Here is a 25,275-nt window from a genome sequence, read left to right as displayed (position 1 = left end):
AAAGGTTGCTGGCTAAATAAGTTTGAGAAGTACAGTACCCTCTGTCCCCTCTATTAGAGTCACAATGCACAATTAGGTATCACAGAGGCTCTGGTAATTACAGGAATCAAACTCCACTGGGCATTGTTGAACCCAAAGTTTCCTAAGAATTTGCCAATGGAACCTCTTCTCAATATTTTAACTAAGCTTTTTTTATGGAACGATTTTAGATTTACAGAAAAGTTACACAAGTAGTAAAAGAGGTTCCCATAAACTCTCATCCAGTTTCAGGATCCTCTGATCTTACCTCTCACGTTACCATGGTACATTTGTCAAATATAAGAAATCAACATTGGTGTGCTAATATTAACCAAACTCCAGACATTTCACCACCACTTTTACATTAATGTATTTTTTTCTGTTGCAGGATCCAATCCAGGATGCCACATTGCATTTAGCCGTCATGTTTGATTTGTGACAGTTTCTCAGTCTTTCCTTATTTTTCATAACCTGGTCAGTTTTAAGGAGTAAATGGTCAGTTATGTTGCAGAATGCCCTTCAGATTGGGTATGCCTGATATAATTTCTCATGATTAGATTTGGGTCATGGAGTTTTGAAGAAAATATCACAGAAATGACATGCCCTTCTTATTGCATTGTATTGGAGGTGGGAGGGGAATCATAACTGATGTAACATGACGTGTCATTGGTAATGTTAATCTTGGTCACTTGGTTAAATTGTGTTACCCAGGTTTTCCCACTGTAAAATTATTTCTCTTTTTACATACTCTGTTCTTTGGAAGCAAGTCACTAAGTCCAGATGACCCTTAAAGGCCTACCTCCTGTTTAAGCATAATTCTTATTAATATTTTGTACAACTAGTAATGTTCTTTGTAATATATTTGGAAAACACTGCTCTGGATGAATATAGATTATCTAATGAATTTTGTTTCCATTTGGTTGTTCAACCAGATGTACTCTGACCAAATCACATTAAGACTCCTCTACACTTCTCCATGTATTATACTGGGAGTTTTAAAGCATTCCCAGTATCTTTTAGTTCATTAAATATTAAAATGGAAAGTTTGCTTAGTCAGATGTAGCTTTTACTTAATGAAGAGTATGCTATGTTTTGCTTTCTCTGTCTTTATGCCTCGTCTTTAATTTGAGTAATACTACGTGTTACAGAACCACAGAATTCCAGAGGTGTTGGATATGTCAGAGGCCATCTTGTTCCTCTCCTATACTATACAGAGAAGGAAATTGAGGCCCTAAAATCCTTCTGGACTTAACCAAAAGTACTCAGCCCATCCTTAAGAGTATAAATTCAGAACCATTTCTTGGCTTGCAGAGAAGGGCTCTTATTCTGCTACCATGAAGTGACTTGTTTCTGTTCCTCTTGTTTTATGTGAGTGATGTGGAAGAATAGATGAAGCCATGAAATTAAGTGAAGGAAAGTCATAGAGTGGGGAGGAGGGTAGCTGTAAAATTGGCTACAAGAGCAGTGCACTTTAGGTGGAACTCATACTGAATTACTGGGATGGAAGGTATTTTTGTGGCTATTGCAGGCACTGAGTGAAGTTGTGCCTTCAGGGTCATTCATTACTATCTATGATTGGCCTTATCAGTTGGAGAAATTGATTGTTACCTGAATTAAGGGCCATCAACATGACATTCTTTGCTTCACGTTATCTCTGCAACAGGCTTACCTCTTATGTCTGAAATGTTCCCATTAGATATTGACCCCTGTAGTTTATGGCGTGGTACCTTATTAACTTGCTCTTGAAAAAAATAGAACACAAAAGTGTGAAGTTGTCAGTTAGATGCATCTAGTAGAGCAGCTGGTTAAGACATTCTTATAGGGCAGAGGAAGGCAAAAAAGGAAGGGTTTGAGTTTATAGCAAAGTATGTCCGAAGGTAAGAGGAAAGAGATTGAAAGGAAAGACGGAGTGTGTTAAGACATTCTTCACCATTTTGCTTAGGGTGGTCCCTTACTTTATACTTAACCTTATTGGCAATAGTAAGAGAGTCAAATATTGCAGGAAGTCAATTGAGCTAATTTTCACTCTAATTTCTACAAAATTTTGCTGTAGATAAGTTCCTATGTTGATGACCCAAAGTGTTCTCATAGGTGGGACTTCCTTAGAAACAGTCTTGATGGTATTTTATTTAATAAACCTTCTTTGATGATCTAAGGTGACTTAGACTTGTGGAATTCCAGTTAGCACTGATGATTATAGCAATTATAGTTGATTTTACAGTGGTATAGCACTTTACAGTTTATAAATACCTATAGAAATGGTCTACTTGGATGATATATATCTGGGCATTCTGTTCTGCAGATGTGATACATTATGGCAAACGCTGCCATCATCATTGAACATATTGGCATGTTGACTTTGTGCACAGAACCAGTCTCAATACTGTAGAGTCTAAAGAACTGGCAGCAGTATGGGGTAGTGGTCAAGAACACTGGAGCCTAAATAACTGGGTTCAACTCTCAGTTCTACCACATGCTAGCTGTGAGTCCTTGAGTAAGTTCAAGCTTCTTACGCCATGGCTCTGCTATCTGTGGAGTGACATACTAATACCTATCTCATACACACAGAGACACACTCATATTTACACTACTTGGATCATAGTAGGAATTCTCCAAGTCTCAATTAGCCATGTTATGAAAACAGTGGGTACATAGAGATAATTATGGAGGTTCCCAAAAGCCTGTCCACGAATTGCCCTGATGCAGTTTCTTCTGGTCCACATCAAAGTGAAAAAAAACTAAGGATAATAAAAATTTTTTTCATAATCCTAAATTCATTCAATTAAAAACATTTTATTCTGACATCATGCCCTTCTATTTTTGGTAAAATGCCCCTTTGAAAACGAAATGAAGATTACAGATGATTTTTAAAGATCTTTAGTAAGACAAAAAAAAAGTAAAACTAATGCCAGTAGCCAGGTTTGACTTTGAAATGTTACTGGTATGTGAAAAACAAGGAATTATAAGTGTTCATCTAGCACATTAGCAAATAAACACAATTCAAAATGCTTTTAGGTATTAATCATAATTGCAGGCAAGAAGAGCTGGAGGGAGGTCTGGGAGGCTGGAGAATTGAGGCAAAGAACTATAATGGGTGTTGGTCTGATCTGTCACCAGGAGGTGTGAAATCAGAGATGGGAGGATGTTGGAGTTTCAAGGGAGGAAACCACTGTGGCTTTAGGCAAGAGATGAAAGCAGCCTAGAGGGCAAGGATAGAAGATTCAGGTTAAGGAGAAAGGGGAGATGGAGAAAAATAATTTAGATCAGGGGAAGGGAATAGGGAACTTTCAGGATCGGTAAAGACAATCAAAGAAGTTTCAAATTAATATGGTTTAGGAATCTGGGAGGTGGGGGTAAAGGGTAGAATGAAGGAGTCATGTGACACTGTCAATGTTAATTAGGGAAGCAATGGACAAACTACAGAGAAAGCCAGATGCAGTGCTGTGAAGTGAAGAATGGGGACTGTGTTAGTGGTATTTTAAGCATGTTGGCCTGAGAGACTTAAACAGAGTGTGGCAGTGATAATTCAGAGAAAGGAAGAGCTAGAAAGAGAAGGAATCTAAATAGCAACGTCAGGTATTTAGTCCTACTATATGCCAAACATTTAAAAGGCATTATCTTATTTAATCATCACAGCAACTCCACAGTAGGTATTTTCTTCCTTCTTTATGTGAAAATACTGAAACTCCTAGATGTCACACAATACATCCAAGTCCATGCAAACATATGGTAAATAACTTAGCTAAATTTAAACACAGGGCTGATTAGCTTCAAGGCCTTTTCCCCTCCATAAACTCCTGTTTAGGGGTAAATGTGCTTGCTTTGCTGCCTGATTCTAGAGATGGGTTGAAAGGAATGTTTAACCAAGGAGATCACAAGCTTATAGGTTAGAGACTCAGAAGCAAAGAATCTTGAAGCCATTTGACAGGGAAGTTGGAGAGGAAGTTATTTGTAGAACAAGTAGAGGAGTTTGGTTTCAGACCTGTCCAGTTTGTGGTGGTGTGTGGGGCCGTGCAAGCAGAAATGCTCAGTAGGAGTGGAGATTTGGGACTGTAGTTCAGATGAGAAGGCAGGATGAGAGGGAGGACGAGAGTAATTAGCATGGAAGTTATAGTTGAAACTGAGAGGGTGAATATTCTTCCCAAGAAACAGAGAGTAACAAAAGACAGGTTTAAGGATATCTTAAGGAATCAGAGAATTCATATGATTAGGTAATGAGAAGAAGAGGACAGGGAGTCAAGTGAAGAAACAAAAAGTCAAGAGAAGCAAAAGAGAATTATAATAGGAAGTAAAGCAAGAGAGCATGTCAGGAAGGCCTGGTATGCAATGTAAAATACTTCATGAAGGCCAGGAGGTAAGTAGACTGCTAAATTTGGGGCAGGACTTTGAGTGACTTTCAAGGCCTTTTTCATGGAGTGATGGAGAAACATGTAAGGGAAGCATTTGGGATGAGAGACAGGAGGACCACTGGAGAACTTTTCAGTGATGGGCAGAGAACTTTTCATCTTGTACTGAAAGCTGAAGGACACTGTCTTAATTTTTAAACAAGGCTTCTAGGAAGCCAAGATTTCATGAGCAAGTGACTGGGATTGTTCTGTGAAAGATCCAGTGGATTTCAGAAAAGATTTCTTATCATGAATATTAGAAGGAAATGAACTTTAATAGTCTTTCAAAATATGTGGGAGGATAGGGTAAGGGAGAGATTCTCAAGGAAACAAGAACCATTCATTAGCAGCTTCAGAAAAGGAAAGTCTTTCCAAAAGGAGGGAGAGGGAGTACTGGGAGTTCTTTCAAGGAGATTACAGTGCTATTTTTAGCTACCCATTAAACCTTTCTCTATCAAATTTAGTTTATTCTCCACAAAGTGGGGGGATGCATTATTTAGGTGTATGAAGAAGTGAAGCTATTGAGGTAATTAATTCTCCTTTCAGCACAAACTGCAAAAAAAAATATTGTAAGCTGATTAGCACCTGCAATAAGCTCCTTTGGAGAAATTCTTGCTTACCAACTACTTCCTATGGAAATTTTAACATATTGGCATTCGTTTTAAAAATAATAACCTTCGATTATCCCTTGGCTCCATTTTGGAGTGTTTGAAGGGCTTTCCAGGACTATTTCATTTCTGATAGCTGTGATGTAGGGAAGTGGAAAGAGCAATAGTATTATCTACATCATTTGCATTATATGCAGAAGCCAAACAACAGTCCTTAGAATCTTGGGATTTTAGACGTGGGAAGGACTGACTTGGGAGAGCATCTTTTCTAACGCTCTCATTTGCAAGCAAGAAAGCTAAGATGTACAGCAGCTCTGTACAATGGAAACACGATGTGAGGCACAAACACAATTTTAAGTTTTCTAGTGGTTACACTAAAAAAAAGAAAGGAAAAAGAGGATACTTCTCATTTTGGATAAGATGGTGTAGGCACATTTCTCCCTAGTACTCCTGCTTATTTATTATAAATGTAAAGCAAACAAGAAGGCTCTGAAATCTGGACAGAACGATGGAGACCAGCTAAGGACTTTGGAACTCAAGGAATGACAAAATTATGAGCTCCCTGGGTTTTCATTTTGCCTCCCTTATATCCTGGACTGGGTGCTGGAGAAGCGTGCAACTCAGAAATACCCCCAGGCACAACCAAAAAAACAGTTCCGGGACAAACCTATATTCTTAAGCCAAAGTGTCAGGAAAGGAGCAGCCTAGCAAGAAATAAACCTTTTTGAATAACTGCCCTGCTCAGACATCACAGAAAAACAAAAGCACAGTGCATTTCCCTGGCCCAGCAGCAAAGGCCAAGTGTGGAGCCTAGATTTCCATCCTCATCCATTGGTAATGAGATGTCCCTACCTGTCCCCAGTGGGGTGGTGTCCACGGAGACCAAGTCTCCAAGACTGTATTTCTAGCACTGCCCAGAGGTAATGAGATGCCCTTTCCACACCCTCCTACCCACGTCATGACAGTAGAAACCACATGGGGATCCTGGACTTCCACCCTCATGTAGCAGTAATGAGGCATACCTCACTTCCTCCATAGTGTATGTGGAGTCCTAATGGGGAGCCTGCACTTCCACACCTGCCTGGCAGTAATGGGGCAGGGCCTGACTTTCCACATCAGCATGGTGTCCGGGGAGGCCTGCTAAAATAGAAGATTGAAATAATATCCAAAGTCTCATAATACACAAAATGTCCAAGACAGAAGTGAAAATCACTCATCATGTCAAGAGCAAGACAAATACCATATGATTTCACTTATATGTGGAAACTAAAAAAATAAAAGAAATGAACAAACAAGATAGAAATAGACTCATAAATACAGAGAACAAATTGGTGGTTGCCAGAGAGTAGGAGGTTGTGGGGGTAGGCAAAATAGGTGAAGTGGTTTACAAGGTACAAACTTCTTTGTCAAATAAGTAAGTCACAGGGATGAAACGTACAGCAAAGGGAATATAGTCAATAATATTGTAATAACTGTATGGTGACAGATGGTTACTACACTTGTGATGAGCATTTCATAATGTATATAAATGTCAAGCCACTATGTTGTACACCTGAAACTACTATGAAATTATATGTAAACTACAATTATAAAAAAGAACCAGGATGAATGAGAAAAGAACTATTAGTAGGTTTCAATATTGAGAAGAAACATACATTGGAGTTCTCTAGAAAGTATTTGAAGGCATCCATCAAAAAAGAAGCTTCAATGGGCAATTATGAACATACCTGAAACAAATGAGAAAAGTCTTAGCAAGAAGTAGAAGATATAAAGAAAAACCAAATAGAAATTTTAGAACTGAAAAATACAATAATCAAAATAAACTCCCTGCATAGGCTTAATAAAAGAATAGAGGTGAGATAGGAATGAAGTAGTGAACGTGAAGATAGAACATTGGAAATTTCTCATTTGTAACAAACAACAGAGAGAAAATAGACTGAAAAAAAAAGAGCCTCAGAGACCTGTGGACAGTAACAAAAGCTCTAATAGTCACATCATTGGGGTTCCAGAAGAAGAGAAAGAATATGGCTATGAGCAAATATTAAAACAGAATAAAGGACCGAAAATCTCCCGATATCATGAAACGTATACACTTACAGATTCAAGAAAATTAGTAAACCCCAAACACAATAAACTAAAGGAAATCTATGCTAAGACCCATCTTAATCGAATTTCTGTGTTATTAAAGACAATGAAAAACTCTTGAAAGCAGATAGGGAGAAATGACACATTATCTATAGAGGAACACTAGTTCAAGTGATAGCGGATTTCTCATGAGAAACCATGGAGGACAAAAGGAAGTGGCATAATACTTTTCAAATGCTGAAGAAAAAAAAAGAATGATCAACCCAAAAGACCATATCTAGAGAAAATAACTTCAGAAATGATGAGATCAAGATATTTTTAAATGAAGGAAAACTAATAGAATTTGTTGTCAACAGAACTAACTTTAAAATAATGACTAAAATACATTCTCTAAATGAAAACAGAATGATAAAAGAAGAAAATTTGGAATATCAGGAAGGAGAAAACACAACGATAAGCAAAATATGGGTAAATAGTGTAGCCTTTTCTTCTTGAGTTTTCTAAATTATGTTTGACAATTGAAGCAAAATTCTAACAGTGTCTGATATGGTTTTAGATGGGTGTAGAGAAAATAGCTTAACCAATTATAATTGGAGAGGGTAAAGGGACATAAAAAGAGGTAAAATTTCTATACTTCACGAAACTATAAAATAATGATACCAGTAGCCTGTGATGTTATGAATATATAATGCAATATCTGGAGGAACCACTAAAAAGCCATCCAAATGCATACACTCAAAAGCAGTACAAATAAACTAATATGAAATTATAAAAGAATTTTCAACTATCCTACATGAAATATACATATGAATACACATTCAAAATTATTAGTCATAAGGTTAAAGAAAATCAAATTCACAATGAGATACCATTCCACACAAACTAGGATGGCTATAATAAAAAAAGTCAATAATAAGTGTTGGTCAGGATGTGAAGAGAAATTTGAATCCTCATATGTTGTTAGTAGGAATGTAAAACAATGCAGTCATTTTGGAAAATGTGTTGGCAGTTTTTCAAAATGTTAAACATTAAGCTGCCATAAAAATAAAATAATAAATTTGCCACATGACCCAGCAATTCTACTCTTAGATATCTACCCAAGAGAAATGAAAGCATGTTCACACAGAAACCTTTCCATAGATGTAAATAGGAGCATTATTCATAGTAGTCAAAAGTGAAAACAACCCCAAAATCCATGAACTGATGAATGGACAGGCAAAATGTGTTATCCACACAATGGAACACTATTCAGCAATGAAGAGGAATGAGGTACTGAGAAATGCTATGAAACATAACGATCCTTGAAAACATTACATGAAGTGAAAGAAGCCAGTCACAAAAGACCAGATATTTTTATTCCATGTATATGAAATGTCAGGAATAGGCAAATGTGGAGAAAGTAGATTCCCTAAGGCTAAGGATGGGGGTGGGAGTTGAGGTGGACTTGGGAGTGAGGTAGGAGGAGTAGTGGGTAGGAACTGCTACAGAGTTCCTTTTGGGGTGATGAAATGTTCTAAAATTGTGGTGATTGTTTCAAAACAGTAAATATACTAAAAACCATTGAATTATTCACTTTAGATGCATCAATTACATGGTATGTGAATTATACCTCCATAGATTAAAATAAAATATAGAGCTATGTGACTTTTAGGTTTCTAAGCACTTGCCCCCTGTCTTGTTACTTCATTTCATCATCTAATTCCCCCTCTAAAAGCAATACAGTTTACAAATGTGAAAATTGAGGTAAGAATAATTTATTTGTCCACGGTCATGCAGCTGACTCCTGAACTCCACAAAGCAAACTCAACAGATTTCCTGACAACACACAAGGGCATTAACAATAGGCTGGGAAACATGGGGAAGGCAAGAAAAGGAAACCATTTCCAGTAAACATATTTAGTTGTGACAAATGGGATGAAAAAGGCAATCCAGTGTGACAGAAGTTTTTATTGCCTTCCTCTGGGGCTTTGGGACTGCTTATAGTTGCTAAAACCATTCAAACTAAGGATTTGGGGCAAGGGCTTATGCTCAGTTTTTCGCAGTGTGCATTACTACTAAGGGAGATAGCAGGTGACTTAAGTCCTTAGTAAGAATCGTTGTAGGGAAGAGAAACACAAATGACAATGTTAACAACTGCCAAAGCTCCTCTTTGGGAGTTTATTGATATTCCGAAATGATAGGAGTAGAAAATTGATGGAAGAAAAAGCAACAGCTTTTAAGGGTGGATTAATTTAGCATCTTGTTTTTTCTGTCAGTCTCATTATAGCACTTGACAGGAAAATAGATGCATTTGATGGCATTTACTCTTCTCAACATAGCCATTACTTTAGAAATATTATCACTTTCGATTTTTCAATTTTGGCCGAAATGGTGTTTGATATAGTTTTGTTCTCATTATGGAGTCTTTGTCTCAATTTGCTGAAAAAGATTGCAACCCCAGTGAAGTATGGCAGAAAATTAATTAATATGTGTGGCTATTTAAAGATCATTCAGGGAGAACATCAAGTGGTATTTTCTGGACTGTCTGACTTTGATCTGAATATTTTCTTCTTGGAGTGACACAGATTTCCTGGATGGCAGCTGTGAGTTACAACCTGGAAATTTTTGAGGCTTGCATGTCCTAGCTGAGACAGGCTGGGGTCTTCAAGGATGGGCTAGTGGGGAGAAGTAGCTGAGAGAAAGGGGGATGAAGGTGAGGGAAACTACCTTGGCCATTGAAGATGACCCCAAAAGACAGCCAACCTTTCAAATATGCAATGTCTGGAAAGCCTGTTTATCTTAGACCATTTGCATAGTAGGCCATTTGCATGGTGGGTAAAGGTGTTCTAATCCTGTAGCTGCAATTCACACAGCTGGCAGTACAAGATGTCTGGTATGAGGGGCTACTGTGGTTCCAGGCTACTTGCTAGTCAGAGAGCTTTTGGGATTATCCAACTTCCAGGAACAAGTAAGTGGTGAGGTGTCAGGACCCCACCAAAGCAGGCTATGGTTCAGGGTGGGATTTTGTTGCCCATGGAAAATGGGAGTGCTGGGCAGAAGGAAACAAGATGAAAGATTATTGTGTAGACTGTTTCAATGTGGGGTGGGGCTTGTGGGAGGTAGAGCCTTCTTCATACACTTGATACTGTGTCAATGACAGCAAGGCTGATTCCAAACCCACTGGGAGGTGGGTCAAGGTTGTTGATAAAATTGATGCCATGATCAGGCCTTGTGGAGGAGACAGCTTTTAGAAAGTCCAGAGAAAAGTGTCTGGAAAAGACAGGGACTGACACCCACTCACAGATGGGGCCAGCAATCCTCACTGCTGTGTTACAAGACACATACAATGAGATGCAGTAGAGTGGAATGGTCATGAGCAGAGACTATCAGAGTGAAATTTGAGTTTCACCTCTTCATATTAGTGTTTGTATGGCATTGGTTAAGTTACTTAACTGTTCTGTGCCTCAGTTTCCTCTGCTGTAAAATGGGGTTAAAATGCTATTTATCTCTTAGGGTGTTTGTGACAGTGAAATGAGACAGTTCACATCAAGTGCACATCATAACATGTCAATAAATGTTAGCTGTTCTGACTGCTGATATTGTTCAGTTAGTCCTTCCCACTCTGGTTGGTGGTTCTGTCACTCAGGCTTCGATCTAGCTAGAAAGATGGAATGTTTTCAGTTAACTCAGTTCAACCTGGTGCAGTAATGGGTGCAGAATGGGTGCCTTGCTACTCAGAATGGGCTGCAAACCAGCAGCATCACCTGGGAACTTGTTAAAAAGGTAGAATCTCCGGCTCCCTCCCAGTCCTCTTAAATCAGAATCTGCATTTTAATAAGGCCCACCGGATAATTTCTATGCACATTAAGCCTTGAGAAAACCTGTATAATAGATTACCTTAAGATTCATAACCTGCTTTCACCAATTTTTGGCTGTATACACTTGTTCAAGTTACTTAATTTCTCTGAGTTTATTTCCCCATCTGTAAACATAGAGTAATTAGTATGCATTATGATTAACAGTTCCTAACAGTACTCTAACAGTGTACAGGCAGGGCAATCTCTAATGGCTAGAAAATAATAATGACAAGTAATTTTCAGGGCTTCAGATGTGGTCATCTGCTGGTAGGCCTTTGGCTTTATATGTCGCTCACCGTGATTCTACAACAGACAGCAATAGAGCGTCAGTGAACTAAACTAAGTAATTCCTATTTGTTTCCAGCTTTCAATTTCCAGCTATTTGAGGCATAATTGACAAATAAAATTGTGTATACTTAAGGTGTGCAGTGTGATGATTTGAAGCACCTATATATTGTGAAATGATTACCACCATCAAGTTAGTTAACACATCCATCACCTCACAGAGTTACTCTTTATCCCAAAGTGATTTATAAATAGGAGCTGGCACACTTTCGGTAAGGGCCAGCTAGTGATTATTTTTGGCTTTGTGGGCCACACGGTGTCTGTCACGACTACTCAACTCAGCCCTTTTAGTGAGAAAGCAACTGTAGACAGTATGTATAAGTGAATGGGCATGCTGTGATCCAAGAAAAAAAAGGACAAAACAGATGGCATGGCAGATCAGATTATAAGGAAACAAAAGGGAAATCTGAGACAGATCTTGGAATTCCTTCCAAGCCTTCTCCTCAAGGTCTTTGGGGACCTAGAAAGGAAGCAGAGATAACATCAGGTGCCTCTTGGAGCTGAGAAGTATGGAGTGAGGAGGAGGCTGCGTCTTTTGGGTGAGCTGAGTATTACTTTTCAGTTACCATCAAGGTCAGCTGAGTATTACTTTTCAGTTACCATCAAGGTCGTGCTTGAGAAGTGGGTCTATTCCCTGGGGCAAGGAAGGAGCAAGTCCCCCCTCCTTCCTCAGCTCTGCAGTCCCCTCTGAGAGCCGGACAGGGCTCCATTCAGTATTTGCTCATGCTGAGAGCCTTCCTGGTCCCAGTCCACTCTGTTAAAAACTTGCCAGAGTCTCACCATATTCCCAGGAAACAATCTTTAAACAACATGGATTGGATGTGGAAGATGTTCCCATGGCCACCCGCTATAGATCCCAGTGGCTCCAAATAGGAGTCTGGTGTGAAGGGGACCTGAGCAAGGGGGTATGTTGTCATAAACTGCGTGTTCCTACTTGGCAGGCTTGCTGGGCCTCTGGCTTTGAGCAGGGAAGGACAGGGGCATAAGCAGAGACCTTAGAGCCCTAGGTTTGACCCAGCTGTAGAATTTAGGATTTAGTAAATTTCTGTGAAGAGTTGGACTGCCCTTGTACCCAGAGGATTCAGGCAGTGGGTGGGGTCTTGGCAGCCAGGATCTCTAGGTTGCAATTTTTCTTCCAGGGGAGCTGATTGAGATTGAGGCAGAGCCTGAATGTGTAGGAAGACCAGGCTCCAGCTCTCCAGGAAAGGAAGCTGGCAAGGGATGTTGGGCCCCAAGCCACGGTGGAGCTAACCCAGTACTGGGAGCCGAAGCCCAGGAACAGGGAGTGGGTATGCCGGCGGGAGCCCAGGGACAGCCACAGCTTCAGGAGACTCCTAGGACCGCCGTCAGTCATGTCCTCACGGAAGACAGGTTGTAAGGCCTTTGTGTGTTGCGTGGCATGGGGTGTCAAGGAGGGACTGGCTGGCACAAAGTCCCAGTTTTGTATACTTGATTTTGAGTTTTTGTACATCACTGGATGCTACAAGTTGCTATACACATTTTAAATCTCATGACTTTGCCTACTCGATCAAAGATTCCTGAGGATGTTATGTTGGGTGGAAATTCACCAGTGCGAGGGTTTGGTGGCATTTGTAGCAGCCTGAATGCCCAGAGGGATTGGGAAACCCCCTTGCATTGTAAAGGTCAGGTACCCTTGGGATTGGCTTCAGTCAGGGTCCAGTTAGAAGGCAGAAACCTCATCAGCTATTTAAAACAGGAAAAGTTCTGTACCTAGGAAGCCAGAATGCTTAACAAGGTACAGCATTGTTGACTAAGACACTAGACAGGGAAAAGAAAAAGGATCAGGGAAAGAGAAACTACAGCAAACAGCCCCCACTTCTGAAGCTAGGGACACCAAAAGAAGAGGTTGGGATTTTTAGACCTTAGCAGCTCAGGGGAGGGTCTCTATGGAGTTAAACCCAGATCTCCTACGATGGCCGGCTCTGGTGTTTCTGAGGGGAGAGTAATGCAGCTGCTTCTACAAGGCTCAGAAAATCTGCACCCTGCCTTCGCCTGCTGCTGTCGGGGGCGGCACTGCCACTGCAGCAGAGAAGTGGTGCTGGTGGAGAAATCCTCACAGGAAGCAGCCAGGAAAGAGCAACTCCCCCCCCCCCTCCTTCCTCAGCTCGGCAGTCCCCTCTGAGAGCCGGACAGGGCTCCAGCCAGCAAAGCAGAAAGGATTGCGGAGTCCCATCCCCCACATCACAAACCAGCCCAGGGAAGCAGAGGGGGCGGCGGTGAGGAGCTGAGAGAAAATGAATCGCTAACCCATTCTGCTTGTCTGCTCTTCCAGAACAAGCGTTGTGGGTTTGCTGGGCCTGGCTGTCCACTGAGGTGAGCAATGATGACTCAGGAGAACCTTCCCAACTTCTCCATCATACTCCCTTCCCAGCACCTAGGCAGTGGTCTGCAGAGAATCCCGTGGTGGGGGCTCAGTAAACTGTGGGTTGAGTGACTGGCACAATGAGATTAGGGTTCTAGAATTCTCTATTTCTGGAGATGAGAATGAATACAAGACCAGAATTTTCTACCTTTATCTTTTTTCCAGAAAAATAAAATTTCCATGCTACTTTAGCCAACATGATCTGGTAGGAAATTACATGGTGAATGAACTTCAGTGTAGCCAGAGCAAATGTTTAATTTTTTGACAAGAAAACCAGCAGCAATGACTTCTGCTGGGGAGTTCCCTAGAATAACACACGTGCTGGAGCGTGTTGTACTTCTTCTAGAAATTCAGGAAAGAGTGAGGACTCCATTTCATATGATGTGTGGCTCAGAGAGGGGAACCATTCTGAGATAACCATGAGGTGTTTTACAGCCCATATTTGCAGGTGATACATTGAGACAGAGAAAACCTGAAGCCTCCTTATCGCCCAGAACTGAGTTGGAGCTAGTTGGGAATGGCAAGAGCTAGAGAATGTTAGACCATTGATGACAGATGGAGGGTTTTGGAGAGCTAATTATTCCCTGGTACAAAGATGAGACCATTCCAAATTGCTATATACATAAGCAAAGGACATCGAAGGAGTGAATCCTAGACCCAGCAGTGAGAGAAGAGGACTAAGAAAGCACTGGCTAAGGTTTTCACCTTTCCTTTTTGAGGAGCAATTAGAATTAATGCCAGATTTACCATGTGTATTATTTATTAGTAGTGTGTATGCCTTCAGATAGATCAATTGTCTTACAAATTGGACATTGTTAATTACACAGTCCATTATTCTGGACTTCATTCTTTGCCTTTCAACATATCTAGCTTATCCACTGAAAAGTGAGTCTGTAAGTTCAGAAAAATTACTTTCAATCCCAGTCTCTATGTATGGAATAAACCCAGATCAATTTTTTCTCTTACTATGCTGTAATTACAGCTCTTCTTAACATACACATGCTTCCTTGATTCTAGTGGGCTCTGCGTCATGATTTTTCTGACCACTCATTGTTAATGATCACTTCTGGCTTTATTACCTGACGGACCCTTTTCAGACAGCAGCCATCTTTGATTGTACTCTGTGACTTGTGACAAGAGGTAAGGAGTGCCTGCCCATCCTGGTGGCTTCTTGCCCCAACTGAGGTCAGAGGACTGGCATCAGGTATTTCATAAATCATCCCTCTGTCATCTCAATATAAGCTCAAGGAAGAGCAGCTGCATGCCTTGTTCTGGCACCAGTGACAGTTGCAATTAAGTTCTGCCCTGAATGATTAAACCAAATAATAGTTGCCCCCTACAGAACAGTATCTGAATCATGTATACTCGATATTGATCTGTCACATATCATTTTATATTATATTAGTGATAGGTGTGGTTACAGGCGAAGTTGAGGGAGAAGCAAAAGCCTCTAATTCCTTAGGTATTAGGGAATTCCTATTCACCTTGTGTTCATGTGTTCCGCTAAAGCTTGGGGGCATTTTTCAGGACCACAGAAAAAGACTCTTGCTGGAATTGTTAAGAGCACAAGTGATGTCAGAAATGGAAAAGGCAATTTCCCAGGGAAGCAGCGACCTACAGGCCAGTGTAATAATTGCAAGTTTGGTCTGCATGGGAAGTGTCATTCCTGAAATGAAGAACAAAAGGTTATACACCATCAGTTGGTTGGGTAGGCTATTAGGATTGCCTGTAAAGGTTAGGAATCACTGGTTTGTATCATGTCCATGGGAGAAAAATGGAAACTATGTAAGGGTAGACAGATTAGAGACATTAAACAGTTTTTACTTGATGACATGGTGTTGCAAATAAAAACTTTTGGACAGAAAATAGAGTAAGGTGTCCAGAAGAGTATATTTTTCTCTGCATATTTGCCTGTTTCTTGGCAATGTTAGCTGATAGGTAGCTTCTGTTTAGTTAGATGTTTTCCTAACTGAAAACAGAGGACAGAGATGGCAACTACATAGTGCCAGCATGCTACCTTCCTTCACCAGTATGTGACAGACATCACAAATCAATCAGAGCTGATAGGTAGCATTGGGAACTAGAGCAGAGTGGATCATTGTGACAGGCTGCTTGAAGCCTGGAGGTCAAGACTGCTAAGAATCATAATATGATGTGAAGCCATGTTGGAAATATAGGTGCATATCATTCAAAGAGCAGGGGACCAAATTAGGTTTTTGTTTCCTTTGCAGGCCCACAGGCAGAATTATTAAGATTTTATCATTTTTAGGCACACTTTATATCCCAGGTAATGCAAAGTTGTCTCACTTATGAATGGGTGGCATGCCTTGACCCTCAAATTTCAGGGTGGATTGTTCATTTTAATGACTCATTCACTGAAAAACATTATTTATGTTGGCTATGTGCTTAGGCTTGTGCTAGAGAAAATCATGTTTTTTGTCCTAGGAGAACTTTTTCCCTGTGATTTTTGGGGCTATAGCTCATTTTACATTTTGTAGTTGACAAGACACTCATGAAGCTGAGTATATTGCTCAAGACCTTTCCGATTCTTAGTTCACGTTGTCCTAACTGGATGAAACATTTGAGGATCATATGTACCCATTATCTTGGCTTTATAGACTGAGCACATTTGGCTTAGAAGTAAGTAGAAGTCTCCTGGTGGGAAACAAATCTACGTATCAGGTCACACTACCGAAACAGTCAGGGATCTGCCAATTTCATCTTGGTGCTCACTTTGGTCAATTGGTCGTAGCTGCCTACAGTGTCTAATTGAAAAGGATTAATTATTACGGCTCTGATTGATTTGTGATGTCTGTCACATATTGGTGAAGGAAGGTAGCATGCTGGCACTATGTAGTTGTCATCTCTGTCCTCTGTTTTCAGTTAGGAAAACATCTAACTGAACAGTTTGATAAAACGCCCACTGCCAAAGGGTTATATTAGATCAACTTGATAAGCCTTCTTCTAACTACCCTACTATTGTTCTCTGGATATTATGGAGCATGAAGGAACCAGCAATATTTTGAACATGAAAATTTATATACTATTCATTGAACAGTCCTACTTAGTGCTTTAATGGCCAAATAATTTTTAACCTTGTTGCAAAGGAGATAATCAAAAGTGAATGGCCAAAATATTTTAAAGGAACCAAGAAATGTGTTGCTCTAGGAATAAGTTTGTACATGACAGTGAGAAGTCAAACCATGAAATAACTCATGGGGATTTAATATTTTCAAAGCTTTGCTTTCATTGAGATCCATTGTTCACTGAAAAAAAATGTTTAAACACGTTATGTAATGAATACCAATATTCTGATCTGTATAACATAGTTGAGTGCATTTCTGAAAATGCAAAGGAACATCTAGTAAAAGGTAAACCAGAGGTTTTTCCTCCTAGACTTACCTTAGCATGCTCTCTCTTCATGGAGTTTCTTTACTTAATAGTAATGCATATCCTGGTGAAATTTGGCCGCTCTCCAGCCTTGTTTTTCCTTGAGAAGGGAGAGTTCTTTTCTTGTTAAAGGAAAGACACTGATCCTGCCTTGTTTGTATTTCCAATGTGTCTGCTGTGTGTCAGAAAACCGTCCCAGCATAGGAAATGGGAGGAAGTTGAAAGTCCTTTTTAAAACCCTAGTGAGAACAAAATTTCCCACAGTAAACCCTGTTGTTCCTCCCTGCATTTATTTACCGAGAAGTCATTTTGATCTTGGAGCATTGGTAAATGTATGTAAAACCAGAAGTCAACTGGAAAGTAAAGATTCCCAACTGAAATCTTTTTTTTTAAATTGAAGTATCATTGATACACAATCTTATATTGGTTTCAAATATACAACACAGTGGTTTTAACATTCACCCATATTATTAAATCCTCACCCCACTAGTGTGGTTACTATCTGTCAACATAGAAAGATGTTACAGAATCGTTGATTATAGCCTCCATGCTGCACTACTATCCCCATGACCAACTTACATTATGATTGGAATTTTTTGTGCCCCTTTATCTGCCTCACCTCCACCCACCCACTCCAACCCCTTCCCCATGGTAACCACTAGTCACTGCTCAGTGTCTGTGAGTCTACTGCTCTTTTGTTCATTCTGATTGCTTTGTTTTTATATTCCACAAATAAGTGAATTCATATGGTATTTGTCTTTCTCTGCCTGGCTTATTTCTGAGCATAATACCCTCTAGATCCATCCATGTTGCAAATGGCAGGATTTCTTTTCTTTTTGAGGCTGAATAATATTCCATTGTGCATATGTATCACATTTTCTTTATCCATTTATCTATTGGTGGACACTTAGGTTGCTTCTATATCTTGGCTATTGTAAATAATTCAGCAGTAAACATAGTGGTGCATGTATCTTTTTGAATCAGTGATTTTGTTTCTTTTGGGTGAATTCCTAGAGTGGAATTACTGGGTCAAATGGTATTTCTATTATTAGTTTTTTGAGGACCGTCCATTCTGCTTTCCATAGCAGTTGTACCAATTTGCATTCCCACTAACAGTATAGCAGGGTTCCCATTTCTCTACATTCTCGCCAACACTTGTTATTTTTTGTCTTTTGGATCCCAACTGAAATCTTCATGCCAGAAAGAAGCAGGCCCCAAAGGCAGTGTTTTCTTGAACTCAGGGACATTTTCCTGGTAAAGGGGATCAGATGGTAAGTTATGGCAAAGTTGTACTAATTCCGACTTATTGGAAGGAGGAGGAGTAGTAGCGTGCATAATTCTGAGCAATAAATTATTTTGGAGAAAAAGGCATTTTTAAAAAGAGTTTTGTTATTTCAGGTACTATAACTGTCCATGAAGTGGGGCTGTTTGGGGACATTTTTAATGAGTAGCTAACTTGAATTTACTCGATAACATTTGAGCACATGCAGCTGACATGGTCTGGGTGGAATAATCCAGTGCTTTTCGCATGCCTTCATGGACCTTCTTGTCAGGCGCAGGCGCGGAAGCGTAACGGTATGTGTCTCACATTCAGGGTTGTTGGGCACATAATCCACTGCTCAGCTGGCATACCTCTCAGGTGTGTTCTGCACAGGCTTCTGGAGTACCCTGGAGGGATTTTTTTGGGTGCCCACAGAGAAGACATGATTGATAATGCTTTATCATGTATTTTCCCTTCCCTTTTTTCATTCCGTTACCAAGGTTCCCTGGGATCACCTCCTACAACACCACTCATGCTTGTATCTTTGTCATAGCATCTGCTTCTAGGGGAATCCAAACAAAAGCCACATTTCAATTTAAAACACATACACTGCATGAGACTGAAAGGGAGATTGGGGAACTTAGTTCAGGAAAGACCTGGGGCTTTTATTTTACTATAAACTTAAAATGTGTCCATGTGATAGGGGAGAGGAAATCATCCCCATTTAAGATTCTAAAAATGGAACACTAGTGTCCAGATCAAGTGAGGTTTTGTACCCATTATCATTCAAGATGTATGTGTGAGTAAGACCAGGTTCCTTACTGTAAGAAAAGCATCACCAAGTGAGATTAAATAATAAGGACACCTGTCACCTGAGGAAATGTTTAAAGGAATTGGAGACATTCAACCTATAAAAGAAATGTAGGTGAGACACTAGAGGTCTCCTCAAATGTAAAAGAAGAGAAAGTGGGCTTATTTTGAATTGTTCAACCAAAGAAGGACTGATGGGGTGTCTAGAGAAGTGAATATAATGCTCATAGTCTAGTTGGAGATGAACCTGACTTGGAATCTGACATAGATAATTTGCTGTGTAAACTTCCTGAGCCTGGGTTTTCTCACTTGGAAAAAAGGAATATTAACACTACCTCCTGGGGCCAACCATATATAGTACAGCCTTTTATCCCCCTTCCCAAAGTCTAGAACAACTGAAGATTGTAAACAATGGCCTTTGTAGCCTTGTGAAGGGAAAATCATGGCAACTAAGTGTTTAAATAGAGCCTAAATCTGTAATATGTATTGCATATCAAATTCTTTTGATCAAGAGAACACATTCCTAGCTTAAGATTCCCTTATTTTAAGAAGACAGGCATACTGAAAGCATCCCATATATTCACATTAGGAAATGCAGTCATATGATGGCATCTTTATTTCCCATGTGGCTAGCTGGATGCTACTCCATCTTCCCTTCAGAGTTAAGGCTCTCTGTGGGATCATCCCCCATTTGCCAGGTCATTTTAGCTCAGACTCTGGAGAAGAGAACCTGGAAGCCGTTTTTAGCATCACTCCTTCCCAGTTTCCCCATCTCACACTACTCATTGCTCCCTCTATTTAGGAGGCTCTTCTTGAAGCTACCTTCACAAATGAAGTGGAGGCAATAGTGAGTGCAAAGGCCCTGAAGCAACAGTGTACCTGGCTGGTTACAAGAGAAGGCCAGTGTAACTGGAGTGAAGTGAGCTGAGGAAAGAGGTGGGAAATAGCTGGAAGCCAGAGGAAAGGTCAGGTCCATAGAAAGATGTTTCCAACTCTTATCTACAGTGGTGTTCGCAACTTCTATCACTTGCCAACTCCCTCACCCCCCTTTACTTTCCTTCTCAGCACTTACCACTGTCAGGCATTTTCTATGCTTATTCTTTGCCTCGGTATTTCTTCACATCGGAATATAAGCTCCATGAAAGTAGATACTTTGACTCTTCTATCATTTCCATATTACCTAAACCCAGAACAGTGGCAGGCCATGGTAAGCAATGAAGAAATACTTGTAAAGCATGAAATGCATGTTGGTCCTGAAAGTCTGTCAGGGTGTTGATATGGTAAGCTTTTGCTGTGTGATAAACCAGGCAAGCAATGCAGTGCATCTGGTCTTGGTCAGGTTCAGCATATCTCTTGGGCCTTGGTCATAATGTCTGTCGTGTTTTGCAGTTTGTTGGCAGTTTGGAGACGGGGGACAAGTGGGACAGGAACTGGGTTCGGTGTTGCTCTTCATCCTGAAAGCTTCTGTTTGTGTTAAGTTTCCATCCCACTGGCCAAGACTCTGAGAACTAGTGATGGAGAACTAGGTTCCATCTGTTAACGGGTAGAGTTACAAAGAAGCGTTGACTGCAAGTGCAGTGACAGGAGGGGGAAGATCTGTGGCCGTTATTGCAATCGACCTTGTCTTTGTTCTTCCTTGTCTAATCGGCCAGTCTGTCTTTTATTGAGCCATGTGCTTATTTCTAGAGCCACCAGTGAACTGTCTTGTCCATTTGAATATTATCTAGTGCAAACTTTTTATACTATTTGTCTGGAAGCTCATCTCTCTCCATAAAACTGTTAGGCATTGCCAATTGCTCTGATATTGCTTTACTCTGCTTTTTTTGTAGGTTAATTTTGAAACATGTAAGATACTTTACATCCAAATAACTCACTTCGAGGTGACTCTGGCATGTGTTTTCCTTCATAATTTTCATGGTTGGAATGAACTAATGCTATTTCTGTCTACTGCAGAAACATTTATCACCGTGGCATTTTTAAGCCAACACCTGGTATACATGCTGTACAGTTTAGTCAGTTTTTCTTCAATAGGTTTTTCCCTTGCCATTTGGAGAGGATTTTTCATTTCACTGTTGGCCTATTATTTTTTCTATGGTGCAGAGTGTCTTGTGCCACATTTACTGAAGCATTTTTCCTCACATAGCTACATACCAAAGCACACACGCTAGAATGTACTAAAATACACATAGAAGCAAATTTTTTTCTTCTTGCAGATGTCATTTGTGTCCCTGACCATTTCCTGTAACTTGCCAGTAACCCTGGCCCCAGGGTTCTCTCTGGCCTTATTTGCCCACATGGAGCAGGTCATGGGAAGTCCCCACCCCTAGCTGTCAAGCAACCAGAAGGGAGTTGGTGTATAAATACCCTACTCTCTTCACTCCTGGGTTGGGGATGGTGATTCTGAGTTGTCCATTCCACACCAACTCCTAGATTTTTCCAAAGGGCTCAAACACCAATTTATTACAGGGTAAACGTGCTCCTTGGTGTAGTCTTTATTGGCTGCCTTCCCTCCCCTACTCATTGCTGCTTCCCTCCCAAATGAACTACCTGTAGCCTCCATCACTGGCTAACTCCCTCACCCCCAAATTCCCATCTCAGATTCTTTTTTCTGGGGGAGGTCAAGCTAAAACACAAACACATATTGTTCTAAATTTTACAGTAACATTTCCTCCAACCTAAGGGAACCTTTACTTACTGTTAAGTCCCATTTTCTTCCTGATACTTCTGGGGACCAAATCCTAGACCAGATTCTGTCATAAATTGCTGCTTCTCTGACACTTTCTGTCCTTGCCTCCAAGTATGTGAGTAGGGGGGAAGGAGGAGGGAGGTATGAGGGTATGTGTATTTGTGAGCTGGTGCGTGTGTTTGGCTTTGTGTGTTCAAGGGGATGGGAATGGGTGAATTGTTTACATGTGTCTTGTGTCAATAATATATGAGGGGAAAGTGGTAAGGAAGTCATATTTTAAAAGGCGTTGAAAAATGAAAATGTTATATATTGTACTCATTGTTTGGCATTAACAGTTTCAGGAGAAGAAGGGTGATGTTACTGCTTTTAATGCTTTTAACTTATTTGGTGCTCAGGATGATTAGTAATGAAAAGGAAAGCACAGTAACAAGAAGATCCCATTTATATTATTAAATTATAAGTAGAAGCCTCTGTAGAAACAGGGTTGGGATCTACTCTGTAGTATCTCTAAGTGTTGTCAGTACAGCTAGGCAAAGACCGAGAAAATTGCTTTGTTCTTTTCACTTTCCTGTAGGGAAGGAGGATTATACCCTAGAGTGCTCACACAGGTGTGGTGTTGTTGGAATGTCTGTGTGTGTGCACAGGGCAGTGACAAACGAGATGTATGCCTCCCAAAACGAAGTCATCTTGCCTTCAGATTCAAATGCTTGGTTCATTCCCTACTAGCCTCAGCCCCCAAGCCCAATGATGGTTTACTTTGTGTATTGCTGTTTTCCCCTAATGTCCTAGGAATGGATGAGTTGTTGTCATCTTCTTAGCAGTGCCTGCAGAGGACTGGAAGGCACATCGAATAGGAAACTAGTAGCAGACTATGATCGCACGGATCATTGCATACAGTAGAATATCACCACAAACTGAATAATCAATAGTCATCATATAAATTATCTCTTTGACAGCTGGTTATAGAGTTTTAAGTAAATTATCAATATCAGGATTTTAGTCAATGCATGCTACCTATTTTTGAAATAGAAAAAAATGGTTACAATTTAAGAATAAGACAAAAGACCAATGGAAGGGAAGGCTAGAGTAAATTCTTGTCTGATGATTCAGAGCATGGTCCTAGGAAGACGCAAGCTCTTTACGCAGCCTTCAGATGGAGTTTCCATTTGTACATCATTCCGTTTACTGATAATGGTGTCAAATCTGATTTGTTGGTGAAACCAAAGATAGGAAACTAAGATGGGATGATTGGGATAGAGGAGCTTGTATAGCATTGGGCAAATCCTGGGAGCAGCGAATCTTGCCAAGTCTTTCCCAGGAGGCCTCAAAGCCAGGCAGCCAGCTGGTCCAGAGTGGCCTGCCTTGGGTTTAGAGTGCTGTGGATCAGCAGCTACAATTTCAAGATATTAACATGGTGTTTGTCTCCCAGCAGCTGCCAAAACGTTAGAGATCCATCTAATCTTTGTCACTTCAACTAGAAGGTGACTGGGGAGGAAGTGGCACAAATAATTTCAACATGAATTGTGAGCTTTGTACTTCTTGGCCAATGCATTGTGCTGCTCATACATGTATTGTGGCCTAAACTCAAAACATGTCTAGTGTCAATACTGGATGTTTGGTTAAAATCACTAACATTAGAAGAACTATCAGGAAAGGAAAACTCCGCATCCCTGGTTATTATCACTTCAACTACATGAGTGACAGCCCTGCAGCCCACTGCATGAGATAGTGTGTTTTCTTTCTTCTAGAGATTTCTATCTTTATAGAGACACATCTGCCACAGCTGCCCACTTTACCTTTCCTATGGAGTCAACTGCATTAATTTCTCACATACTAGTAAGCTCTCATATTTTAATATCCTGAGATAGACCACTTCTTATGTAGTTGGGAAGAAATAACCTAGAAATTAACCCCAATGTCATATGTCAGTGGAGTTCTGATGTGAGGCTTCTTGGGGCGTTAGTAGTATTTATGACTTGCAGAAGGAAGAGAGGGCAGGGGCCTCGTGGGCCTGGGCCTGGGGAACTGACAGTTCCTTAAGGGCATATCCTCAAGGGAGTTAGCATCATGTCTATCCCCAGTGCCTAAAGAGGGCTCAGCATAGTAGGTTAGCAGCTTCCAGTGTGATGGGGGGCTTCAGCAGAACTGGATCCCAAACTTGGTTATTCCCCTCATGAGCTTTCACCTGAAGTCTTATTTCCTCTTCAGTAAAATGATGATAATGAGAGTACTTTCCTCATAGGGTGACGATTAACTGAGATAGTGTCTAAATATGTTACTTGGACCATAATGGTTATAAATAAATGGCAGCTGCTATCATTCTTACTCTTGCCTATGCAGATATCCCAGTATGTCCAGTCTGTGAGATAGAGCCCAGGTACAGAGTACACGGGTAATGTTTGATACTCAGAGTCATCCAAGTGTGGGACAGGGTGATTAATCAGGATAGGATCCAGGAACCTCGCCAGAGGTTGTGGGGCACGTAGAGGGAGACACATGGCAAAATGATCTGTCGAGGGAAGAAAGATGTACTTAGATGTTTGGAAAAGAATTAGAGTTCAGGTCAAGTGGGCTAAGGTTTAGAGCAGCTCAATACCAAAATGGTACTGTGGCAAAAACTCAATCCTACAAGGTGAACAAAAATATAGCAAGAGTGAGGGCAAGATACTGAGCAGTCAGGACTTACTTATGCATGCCTGCTGTGGAGTCTACAACAGGTCCAAATGGTGGGAATGATGTTCCTGCCACAGTTGGAGTCTGTTTGGAACCTGGTGGGAGGAGAAAAACAATGAAGACTGGTGAAGACAAGGGCCTAATTACTGGCCAAGTCTTAGGCTCACTCCCACACTGTCATCCGTGTCTGCTGTTATCTAACTTTACCAAGGCTTTTTCCTTGGATACTGACACTTGTCAGCATTTCCCCATACCTGAGTTAGAGGACTGGTTCCCAGACCCCTGGTTTGATTTGGCAACAATAGGTAATTCTAATTCCTCATTTTCCATGTTGTATCTGGATTTTATGACCATTATACTGTGAGCTCCTAGGGGATAGGAAAGCATCTTCCTGATCATTCAGTCTTGAGCCAATATTCTGTGTCAGACATATAGATTCAACAAGTATCTTGAGGGTGAAGGAAAAACTAAATCGTCTCCCAGGATCTGGCCCAACAAATCTTGACCCTCTTGTTCTTTATTTATTTTTATTTTTATTTTTTATTTTGGTATCATTAATCTACAATTACATGAGGAACATTATGTTTACTAGACCCCCCCTTCACCAAGTCCCCCCCCAACACCCCATTAGTCACTGTCCATCAGCGTAGTAAGATGCTGTAGAATCACTACTTTTCTTCTCTGTGTTGCACAGCCCTCCCTGTGCCCCCCCCCATGCACTATACATGCTAATTGTAATGCCCCCTTTCTTTCCCCCCCCTTATCCCTCCCTTCCCACCCATCCTCCCCAGTCCC

At 40.6% G+C, this 25,275-nt stretch overlaps 1 protein-coding gene across 1 annotated transcript in view; it reads right to left on the bottom strand.

Moving 5' to 3' along the window:
• The window catches only part of DDX53 (DEAD-box helicase 53), a 29,586-nt gene extending 4,752 nt beyond the window's left edge, over nucleotides 1–24,834 (bottom strand). Inside the window, 2 exon segments of the mRNA XM_057495991.1 lie at nucleotides 24,134–24,316; nucleotides 24,735–24,834. Coding sequence (XP_057351974.1) covers nucleotides 24,134–24,316; nucleotides 24,735–24,834 — 283 coding nt within the window.
• Between the last annotated feature and the right edge of the window lie 441 nt (nucleotides 24,835–25,275).

The sequence above is a fragment of the Manis pentadactyla genome, chromosome X (genome assembly GCF_030020395.1).
Source record: "Manis pentadactyla isolate mManPen7 chromosome X, mManPen7.hap1, whole genome shotgun sequence".
Taxonomy (NCBI): Eukaryota; Metazoa; Chordata; class Mammalia; order Pholidota; family Manidae; genus Manis; species Manis pentadactyla.
Note: the sequence above shows the minus strand (reverse complement) of the source record. Positions and strands in the feature narration are given on the sequence as shown.